The following is a 10,782-nucleotide window of genomic DNA, read 5'->3' as shown; positions in this document are numbered from 1 at the left end:
AGGACTTAAATGACTTCCTAAAGGACTCAAACACTTCCTACAGAGACGGTTCTCAACAATGGCCCGATGTTTGCTCTGTCGGCCCCACTCACACTGTTCAGGCATTAATGGACGGCCTGTGTTTACTTGGAGCTGTTTGCTGATGGATCATCTTACGTCTTTCTGCTTTTAACCTGCAGGAAGCTTCTCCGGACCTGCAGAGGCAACAGATGAGCAGGAGGCCAAAAGTGGAGCTGGTTTTACGGGTTCGCTTGGTTGGTTTTTCACCGAATTTCCACTGTAACACAAACATTTTGTATATTAAAGCAGCGGTGGAGGAAGTATTCACATCCTTTACTACAGTAGTAGTACCACAGGTAAAAAGTACTCTTTAAACAGATTAGATTAGACATCAGATTATTATTCCTCATGTATTAATAAAAAATCAATCTATTGATTGTTTGGTTTGTAAAAAAGGTGAGAAAAGGCGTCACAATGAGCCCAAAGTAACTTTGATTGTTGTGACCAACCAATAGTCCAAAGATCAACATTGTTCAGTTTACTGTCAATTAAACTACGACATTTTTATCATTTTTGAATGAAAACTGGCGTAAAGGTTATTAGCGTCATGGATGGATTAAGATGATTGACATTTCTTGGTGGTCAGTCAGTTAAATTAGCACAAAAGAGACAGAAAACCACAACGAAGACACAAAAATGGCCGTAAAGAGACAGAAAATAACTATAAAGAGACAGAAAATAACTAAAAGAGACACTAAACGTCCACAAAAACACAGTCTGGTTTGTAAAAATGGTGAAAATAGTGAGAGTGACTCCTTCACTTTGATTATTGTGTCCAACCAACATCATTCAGTTCACCGTCATTTATAAACCACGTCATTATAATTATTAAATTATATATAACTGTCAATAAGTTAGTTTTGTGCAAAAACCTTGATTTGTGCTTCAAACTAAAGACGGTGAGATTAAAAAGTACTTTCAGTGTATAAACAGACACACAGTTTCTATTGTCTTTGTCTTTATTAAACACAGTTATACAAAAATATATTTACAGCTTTACCAACATATTTTACAAGATGATACAATCCCAACGGTTTTTTATTTCATGACTTAAAAAAAAAAAGAAGGAGCTTAAAGCAACATTGGACAGATCGGACGGTTGGTTTATTCGCTGTCAAATATAAATATGAATATTCAGATTGATGCAGCTGTCGTGTGCAACAGTGAATCAGGGCCAGTGTAGGAAATAAATAAATAAAACCACAGAGGTAATATTCCTATAAAGAAGATTTTAGATTGAGGTTGTAAATTAAAGCAGTAAATTTATGAGAAAAACCTCCTTTGTCACAGCGCCAGTTGAATAATGGCAGCAGTTCATAATATTTTTTTATTACAGGAACAAAAGTTAGAGTTAAATAAGTTAAATAAGAACCAGACTACACAAATAGGGTTCATTAACATATCTTCAACTCTTTAAACTTTTTTACGAGATTTATGAGAAAAAAATGTTAATATTTTTGATCACAGCCACAAACTGTGTTTCTGGGATAAAATCGTACTTATTTCCATCTACTGCAGACAAAAAAACACTGAATTATTCAGAGTTTTCTTTTTTCTATATTTGTCACTTTAATCTCAGAGAATTCAAGTTTTTTCTCACAAATTTTTGACTTTTTCTCATAATTTTTTTTTTTTAGTTTTTGTCATAAATTTACCAGTTCACGATGAGAGAGTATCCTAATTTATTCATATACATTTTCAAGTTTTTACGACTCTAATCTCTCCATAATTTATTTATTTTTTTTACCAACTGTGGCTCTGATACTCCGTCAGTTCATGTCTGTTGAGTAGGAGACGGTTAGCTTAGCTTAGCATAAAGAATGGAAACGGGGGGAAACAGCTAGCCTGGTTCTATCCAAAGGTGGCAAAGTAAAACAAGACGCTGTTAGGTGGATTCTGATGCATGTACACAGACCAGGCTAGCTGTTTCCCCCCCGTTTCCATTCTTTATGCTAAGCTACGCTAACTGTCTGCTGTAGCTGTAGCTTCATATTTCTAATCTGTGTTTGTTGATGCACATTTTGTTCTGTTGTGGGTTAAAAGTGTCGTTGTTTACTTCTGGTCCGAGGCGCTGAAATAAAACCCGACAGTCTGTCGGCGCCACGTCGTCCTCGTCTCCTCGTGTTTCCTCGGCGGCGTCACGAAGCCGAAGACGACCTGTGAGCGGCGTGGAGGTGTTTGTACAGAAGACGCTGAGGTTTCCTGTCGTCTGCAGAGAAAACGGGAGAATAAAATCATTTATCATCAACACGGTCGGCATGTGGATTATTTATATACAGCTCAATAAATATTCATTTAACTGGCACCAAACATCTTTTCTACATAACACAACAATAGATTAGAATATAGATTAATAGATTAGAAACACTAAATATCAGTAGATATTTGAAATTACAACCAACTTTTGCAAAATATTCTTATCAACAAACAATATTTTATGTAAATCCATCAATGAGCAAACAGGTTAAATCTTCATTTTCAACACAAACACACAAAATTCCTCTTTTTAAACCTGTTTTTGATGCACAAATCTTTCATACTTTAACTCTAAATAACTCAACAACAACATAATAACACACTGGCATCATACACATGCAGCACAGTTTGTTATTTGCAGTTTATTTTTACTGTAAACTGATCAAATCTGCTTCAAATCACAGGAAAATTTGACATATTTGAATTTTAAAAAAAGAGCGAAACCAAAATGAAAGGAGGAGACTGGAGGTGGTTTTTTCACCTGTTGCCCATTAAACAGCCATAACTCACCTGTAAACCATTCAAATACGTGATCAGGGAGTTATTTAGGGATGGATCTCCTTTAAGGTTGGTGGATGCTTGTATTTTCTCTACTTTTATCCTTTTAACTTTAATCAGGGCGTCTACATGCATCAGCAAACTGAATTTAAACTTTTAAATCCACAGTTTAATTAAATTTAAGGCAAATTTTGCAGTAAAAATAAACATTTAATGTGTAAATATAGTCCTAAAAAAACACATACGCAGTCTTTGTCCTTAATGTTATTAATCAATGCAGCTGTTTTACACTCTGATCTGATTTTGTAACTTTACTTTAAGACTATTTAATACTTTTTAAGGCCTTTTATCAGTTAACGTGGATTTAAGAGTCACCGTGGTCACGCTAGTCGTTTGGGAACTATTTTCAGCAGCTGATTAATTAATTAGCTGCAAATCACAGATAATAATGATTTCATTATTTATTATTATTAATTCCTTATATTGAGTTCGTGCTAAATATGAACTTATGTGTGATTAATGGTTTTAAATCAACGTAAAACAATGTGAAACCTCCTGCTGCACATATTTCACATCATGTTTTATAATTATTAAAACTACGTTTAGATTAAAGGATGAAGTCGGTATTTTTTTTTTTTTAAAAAAGCTGCTCACTGCAGTTTTTATTTATCAAACCAACAGGAGGAAATAGTGCACATTTGGTGCTGTAGTGAGTGTTTGTGGCAGCAGGACGGTGTGTGTGTGTGTGTGTGTGTGTGTGTGTGTGTGTGTGAATAAATAAACAACAGATCATAGAAATAAGATATATTATAAGATTTGTTGACAATAATAAAAATATTGAATAATGCTTAACTTTATCCTTTAAAACAAACTAAAACTTTGAAATAAATAATGCAGGTAAAGTCATAAATACATAAAAAATAACTTTTTTATATTTCTTGCTTTATTTACTATAAATTATGGATTTAAACTGAGTGAATTACAGAACAAAGTGTGTGTATTACTGTGTTAAACACTGTGGAGACGTCACAGGAGGCAAATCACAGCAGAACGAGTGATTTCATAACTTTTGGAGCTCAGACGTGTTTGTTCAGGTGAAGCTCTTTTATTCGCCGTGTGAACGCCGGCGTGTCGAGCTCGGCTGATCGTTATCTGTTTGCTGAAGCCTCGTGAAGAACTGGTTCCTCCTGCGGCGAGTTTATGAGCGGCTGTAATGACGATGTGTGATGGTTATTTTAAAAGCAGGCTGTTCAGACGTCTACGGGAGGAAGACAACTCTTTTTTTCTGCCTGTGAAATGTGAAATGTAATAATTTAAATGACCGAAGATACAAAACTTTAGTTGAAAAACATAAATAATTAAACTTACATTAAGTGCAGTGAGTTTTTCCAGGTTATGCTACTCCATACTTTTGTATTTTGTATTTTTTACTCCACATCATGTGCTTGGCAGCTTTGGTTCCTTTGCAGAATTAGATTAATAGTACAAAACCTAATTTATAATTAAATTATGATGCATAATTATGAGGTAAGATAAACCTTTATTGATCCTTATGGGGGGGAATCCAGCAGATAAAGTCTATAGAGTCATTAAAATGAGCTCTTCCTTTACCAGCTTCAACATCAAAGTGATGAACACATTAATGCATCATTATTTACAAAAGGTGGCTGCACCTGATCACAGTAGGTCCACTAAAAGAGCTTGTTTGATCCACTGACAGGCTCAGAGTGTTATTCTAAGTGTGTGACAGCATCATGGAAAGGATCCCTACAGAGAGAGACCTGGAAGATCCTTTTGGTTTAACCACAAACAGACGTTATATCGCTCTCTGCACACACACCAGACTCCATTCACTAAAACAGCGATTTTACCTCACAGAACACAGGAGCTGCTGGTAGTTTGTTTGTGTTGTTGTAGGACTTTTTTCTTTTAAGGGTTTGGATTCAACACACTATTTGTATACAATAATTCAGTAACACAAAGAAAATAACCAATCGAAGCAGCGGCAACTCCAGCGACTCCCATTTTCTGTAAGGTAAAATTGCTGTTTTTTTCAAAGGAGTCTGGCTAGAATATATAACAACTATTTCTGGAGTCAGATTGAAGAAGCAGCATCTGAATTTCAGTCTGATATTTATTATTAAAAACACAATTTAATTGCCAAATATGGTTCAATATATCATCTGTATTTTTAACATTTAAACTCTGTACAAACTAAAGTCAAAATCAGATTTAAAAAAAAAAAATCAGAACCAGCAACTGTTTCTTTCGTGTAATTTGGGAGCAACTCTGTTCCTTAAAAACACAAACACTAGTGGTTGTCAAGCAGAGAAACGCAGCGTTTAGCAGAAAATAAAATCCATCCAATGTGTTTTTATAGCTTAAAACACAGGATGGAAGCACTGCGGCTTTTTTAGATGACAACCTTTTTTTAGACAACTTCCCCCGTCGAGCGTCCGTCCTCCAACAGACTGAAATACAACTGTGAATAATACCTTCTCTTTGTGGGAGTTTGAACGATGTGGCAGCAGCGTGGAAGTCTGCGGCCTCCAGCGGCGCTGCAGCAGGGCCGGGGGGAGCCTGGCTCTGGGTCAAACTGGGAGGGAGGCCGGAGGACTGGGGCTGCCACTGGTGTCCAGGGCTCATGTAGTTGGCTGCTGGACCTCCGTACACGCCGTACTGGCTCGGTGGAGAATACGCACAAGCTGAGACGTAAGCAGGAAGACTGGACGAAGGCTGTGGGGGTGGAAGAGAAATCTATTTAGAAAGAGGAGTGAATGAGGACGACATGTTTCGTGTTTAAAAAGCCACTCGCTCTCTGAGCAGAAGTTGTAAAAAAACACAGGATTACATTCAATGATGAGGCTTTTTAGTGAATTTAAAGGATAACTGTGGTAGTTTTAAACTTGGCCCTGTTTTGGTTAACCAGAAACAGCTGCTGTATCACTCTCTTCAAACCCACCAGACTCCATTCACAAAAACAACAATTTTAACTTGCATAACACAGGAGTTGCTGTTCTACCGCTGCCTCGATCAGTTTGTTTCTTTGCGTTATTGAGTGTTATGGAAATGTTGTGTTCAATACAAATTAACCCTTTAAAACAAGAAAGTCAGACAATAGCACAAACAAACCGACCAATCAGTGGACCAGCAACTCCTGCATTCTGTAAGGCAAAATTACTGTTTTTCTCAATGGAGTCTGGTGTGTTTGAAAAAAGCGACATAACAGCTGTTTGTGGTTAAACTAAAAGATCTACTGGACCAATTCCAACACTTTTTGTACCTGCTATTAATAGCCAGCAGGTGTTTAAGATACCTGGCACTGAATCAAAGTGTTAGACAGACTGACCAAAGAACAACCTCCCGTCCCGTACAGCAGAAAACACATCTAAACACACACAAACACAAAGTTTTCTCAATTTCCAGAATTTCCTCAGATCCAAAAACTGTCTTCGTAAGTAAATCAGCAAAAACGCAGAGGTTCGTCCCCTATTTTTCACCACAGCTCCAAAAAAAAAATCATCCCTGGTTTCCAAAAATATCCACAAATGTCCTTGAATCCTTGAAAACTCCTCACTTAATATATATGTATGTATTTAAATAGTAATATATATATATATATACATATGTTTTAACACGCACGTTTGGACCATCAGTGACAAATCTTTCCTAGACTTGAACCTTGTTTCAACACAAACACAAAATAAAGTCTTGACCTACAAATAAAATATAAAAATAAAATCAACTTTTCTCACAAAAAAACTTTCTGATATCCCAAAAAAAGTCCTAATTTCCATGGATGCCTGTCCTGGAATAACAATTAGTTCCACATTTCTAAAAATGTCCACAAAAAGAAAACAATCTCCAAAAAAATGCTCAAACCCTAAAAACCAGAAAAGTCTAAAGTTGAGCTACAAATATTCCAAAACGTCTAAACTTCATTCTCTAAAAATGATCATTTTTTATCAACGGCTTTGAGCTTTGAGCAAACCGATTGCTCAACAGGTGAACCACCACTTTAAATCAGCTCCAGGTGTATTAAAAAAAAAAACCCGCAGGTAACCATGGCAACCGTGGGTTAAACTGACTACAAACAGGCTTAATTCCTCCTTAATTATAATCATTTATAAACTCTGATCCAGAGTCTGCAGCTGTTTCCAGTTTGATCCCCAAAACCAGCTGCAAAACAGGAAGTGGGGCCTCGACGACAGCCAATCAGAGCTCCGGTTACATGACATGTGAGCCAAGAAATTAGAAATAAAACAAAATAAATTAATAAAAGAGCCGGCAAGTGGAAAAACACACCAAAATAATCCTACATTTAATCTTTTAATCTCTTTTTTAGCTGTGTTATCAAACAAACATTTAAATTCTGCTTCTTTTTACCAATTTAATAATTATTTTTACAGCTAATTATCTATAAATCCTCCTTTTATTTTAACTTTTAACTGATATATGTATATATTTTGATTAATGTTGATAATTTCCAAGTTTCTGCAGAATTAAGGTGTTATTTTCTAAATCTTCTCATGTTATTGGTTTATTTTATTTACCGGCTGTGGGTGTTTGAGGTCGAGCTCCTCGCTGGTTTTGTCCACTCCACCGAGTCCGGGTGGAAAAGGTCTCATACTGGTCACACTGGTCCAGTCCTCCACTTTGGCCGAGTGTCCATCACATCCAGGCAGAGCTGGAAAGAAAATATTGATACTGAATTAATACGACAATTGATAATCAGCTGCAGTCAGATAGAAAATAGCTTTAAAATGGGTTTGTAAAGATAAAAAAAAGGATTTATGATATAAAATCAATTAAATGAGATCATAAATAATAAAATGTTAATGGTTTAATGTGTGAGAAGCATTTACTTTTTTAAATAATGTCTAAAAATGACATCATTTGTTTTTAACAACTTTGATTTTAATCTAATTCATGTTTGTCGTGAATTAAAAACAGGAAAACGAATTCTGCCTAGTTTAAGTTTAAGTTTGACTGTTTTTATACCAACAATAAATATAAACTGAACTAATTATTATTATTATTAATTATTATTATAATTTAATATGTAAATAATAATAATAATAATCTAAGAAAACTATATAAACTCTGTGTTTAATGTCTGAGCGAAACATCCTGGGAAATACGACCTTTAAAAATGTCTAAAATCAATTAATTTTAATCTTGGATTTAATTTAAAACTCTGTTATAACATTTCTGCAAACCTAAAAATATGTTTTATTACAACCAATATTATAATGAACCTCCTTCAGCTGCATGTTTACAACTTCAAACAAACTTTTTAGAATCATTAACTTTATTTTAAAACATCAAAAATGCAGATTTTTTTTTAGCAGAAATGTGTAAAAACTGATGCTTTCTGTTTTATTTTTCACATGCATTCATTTTATTATATTATTTATCATTTATCTATTTATTTGCTGTGTTTATTAAGTGATAAAAGTTCCAGGTGTGACTCAGGTGTGTTTCAGTGTCTCCACCCACCCGGCGGCTCCATGAAGGCTCGGATGCCCAGGATGTTGTGCCAGCTCCGGGGCAGGCCGAGGTGTCCGGCGGGGCCGCTGCCGGTCCTGGACCCGGCGGCGGTGACCGCGGGCCCGGTGTAGGAGGAGTAGGGGTAGACGTGTCCGTACTGGAGCGGAGGCACCGGGCCCGGTTTGCTGCTCTCACACACCTGAGAAGGATCCCGGATTTTGTTCCTGAGGATCCGGCTGATGGAGCTCACCGACGGCACGTTGTACTTGTCGCACACGCCGTCCGACAGCAGCCGGTCCCGGATCTCCCAGGCGAAGATGCCCGGGTCGCCCTGCTTGTAGCCCCGGATGCTCCTCACCACGGCCGGGGTGGTGACCCGGGGCTTGCTGCCGCCGATGGCTCCGGGCAGGATAGAGCCGGTGTCGGTGTAGCGGGTCAGGATCTTGGACACGCAGCCGTGGGAGACGCGCAGCTGACGGCTGATGTCGCAGGGCCTCATGCCGAGCTGAGCCAGCTCCACGATGCGCAGCCGCACCGGGTTGGGCAGCGGGCGGCCGTTCACGAACACCCCGCCGAGCTGGTTCACCTCCCCGTAGCTCTGCTCTGCGCCCCCGGGGCAGATAACACAGTCTGGGTAAAAAAACCCAGCTCCATTAATGATGATTTAACGTCTCTTTGGATTAAATCCAGTGTGAGATTTAACAAATAAATGATTTCTGCATTCATAAAGTTAGAATGAGGAATAAAAAGGTTTAATTAGAAATATTAACTACATAAGGCCAAAGGTTTGTGTGACTAAACCTCTTATTTATTATTATATTATTTGTTAATTATTATAAAACACACAAAGATGTTGCATTTTCATGCAAATACTGATTAAAACAGCACTTTAGTAAAAAGGAATGTCCACAAATTTGCACTTAAAACAGCAATCAGACAGATATTTATCATCAAAAGGTTAATTAATGTTCTTTTTGATGATTTTAATCTCACGTTTACCAATAAATTATTTGATTTATAGAAGAAAATTTGCATTTTTGTGTTTCTCATCTTTGGCCTGCTGTTTACTCTGTAAACTGTTAATCAGATTTTATTTAATGTCATTTTTTAAAAAGCCCTCAGACTTTTAAAGGTACAGTACGAACAACATATTCATGTCTCTGCTTTGTTTTCATGCAGGAAGAAACATTTTCTTCTTGCTTTTCTTAATCGAACCTCTCCAATTTAAATAGACTTCTGACCCACCTGTAGAAAATATCATCTACGTGGTCAAACACAGCTGCACAACTTTCCACTTTTTATTTCCTGCAGTTATCTCACTTTTAAACTCTCAAACCAACGTAGAATTAATCTGAATTTGCAGGTGAACAACTTTTCCCAAATTAAGGAGATCTTTTTCCATCGAATTAGATTTGAGGCTGATATTTTAAAAGCACTTTAAGACATGAATTAACTCTAAAAACAGGAAATAAAGCCGTAGCATTGGGACATGAAAGGCTTTTTTCTTTGACTTCCTTCTTCTCTTGGTGTCTTAAAGGAGTTTAAACTAAATGATCCAAACTGACTCTAAAAGTCCTGATGTAAAGTTAATTTAGTTCAGTTTCTGTCTTCTCACCCATCAGCTGCCGTCCACAGCGTCTCACCGCTCCACCATCCAACGCCCAGACTGCAGCCTGCAGAGTCCTGAACCTGAACCTCCTCCTCTTCCTCCTCCTCCTCCTGCTCCTCCTCATGTCATCGTTTCCTGTTTGCAGAGGAGGAGGAGGATCATTTGGAGTCAGTACTCAGAAAAACGAGGCGTCCTGAAGGGCTCATTGAAGAGTCCTCATTGGTGTGAAGTCCAAATGTCCTCTTAGTATTGATCTGGTATCCAGTGAACATCAGTGTTTGATCACAGGGAGGGAAACTAGTCAGAGAGTGAACAAAGATGTTTAGCAGGTTGGAATAGTTCACTACACAAACAAACAGTTTTAGTTTTAGCTTTTAGTAAATAAAAAATAAATGGATAACAGTTAAAATAGTTATAATTAGCTAAGAGTGATGAATAAACAGTTAATACAGCTAAAGGTGATTGATAATCAGGTCTAGTTAGCTACAGGTGATTGATAATCAGGTCTAGTTAGCTAAAGGTGATTGATAAACAGGTCTAGTTAGCTAAAGGTGATTGATAATCAGTTCTAGTTAGCTAAAGGTGATTGATAAACACTTCTAGTTAGCTAAAGGTGATTGATAAACACTTCTAGTTAGCTAGAGATTATTGATAATCAGTTCTAGTTAGCTAAAGGTGATTGATAAACAGGTCTAGTTAGCTAAAGGTGATTGATAATCAGGTCTAGTTAGCTAAAGGTGGTTGATAAACACTTCTAGTTAGCTAAAGGTGATTGATAATCAGTTCTAATTAGCTAAAGGTGATTGATAATCAGGTCTAGTTGGCTAAAGGTGATTGATAAACACTTCTAGTTAGCTAAAGGTGATTGA

At 36.9% G+C, this 10,782-nt stretch overlaps 1 protein-coding gene across 2 annotated transcripts; it reads right to left on the bottom strand.

The window, feature by feature from the left end:
* Window positions 1–1,023: 1,023 nt before the first annotated feature.
* Window positions 1,024–9,980, bottom strand: pax1b (paired box 1b). Of its 2 annotated transcripts, none has more exons than XM_070849055.1 (5): window positions 9,920–9,980; window positions 8,314–8,934; window positions 7,368–7,501; window positions 5,310–5,571; window positions 1,024–2,269 (listed from the first exon to the last, which is right to left on the bottom strand). In XM_070849055.1, exons 1-5 carry the CDS (start codon window positions 9,921–9,923, stop codon window positions 2,199–2,201), a joined length of 1,092 nt encoding a protein of 363 aa, XP_070705156.1. In that variant the 5' UTR covers window positions 9,924–9,980; the 3' UTR covers window positions 1,024–2,198. The 2 variants fall into 2 exon arrangements, with proteins under 2 accessions (XP_070705156.1, XP_070705157.1); XM_070849056.1 differs by having other exon boundaries at window positions 5,310–5,550.
* Between the last annotated feature and the right edge of the window lie 802 nt (window positions 9,981–10,782).

The sequence above is a fragment of the Pempheris klunzingeri genome, chromosome 18, assembly GCF_042242105.1.
Source record: "Pempheris klunzingeri isolate RE-2024b chromosome 18, fPemKlu1.hap1, whole genome shotgun sequence".
Lineage (NCBI taxonomy): Eukaryota > Metazoa > Chordata > Actinopteri > Acropomatiformes > Pempheridae > Pempheris > Pempheris klunzingeri.
This window is presented reverse-complemented; position numbering and strand designations above follow the sequence as displayed.

Bases quoted from the DNA above. Each gene is read 5' to 3' on its own strand.
- pax1b (XM_070849055.1), bottom strand. The intron at 7,502-8,313 runs GTGGGTGGAGAC...TTTTCTTTCCAG, and splicing joins AGCCTTCATGGAGCCGCCGG to CTCTGCCTGGATGTGATGGA. The intron at 5,572-7,367 runs GTAAATAAAATA...CTTTCTAAATAG, and splicing joins ACCTCAAACACCCACAGCCG to ATTTCTCTTCCACCCCCACA.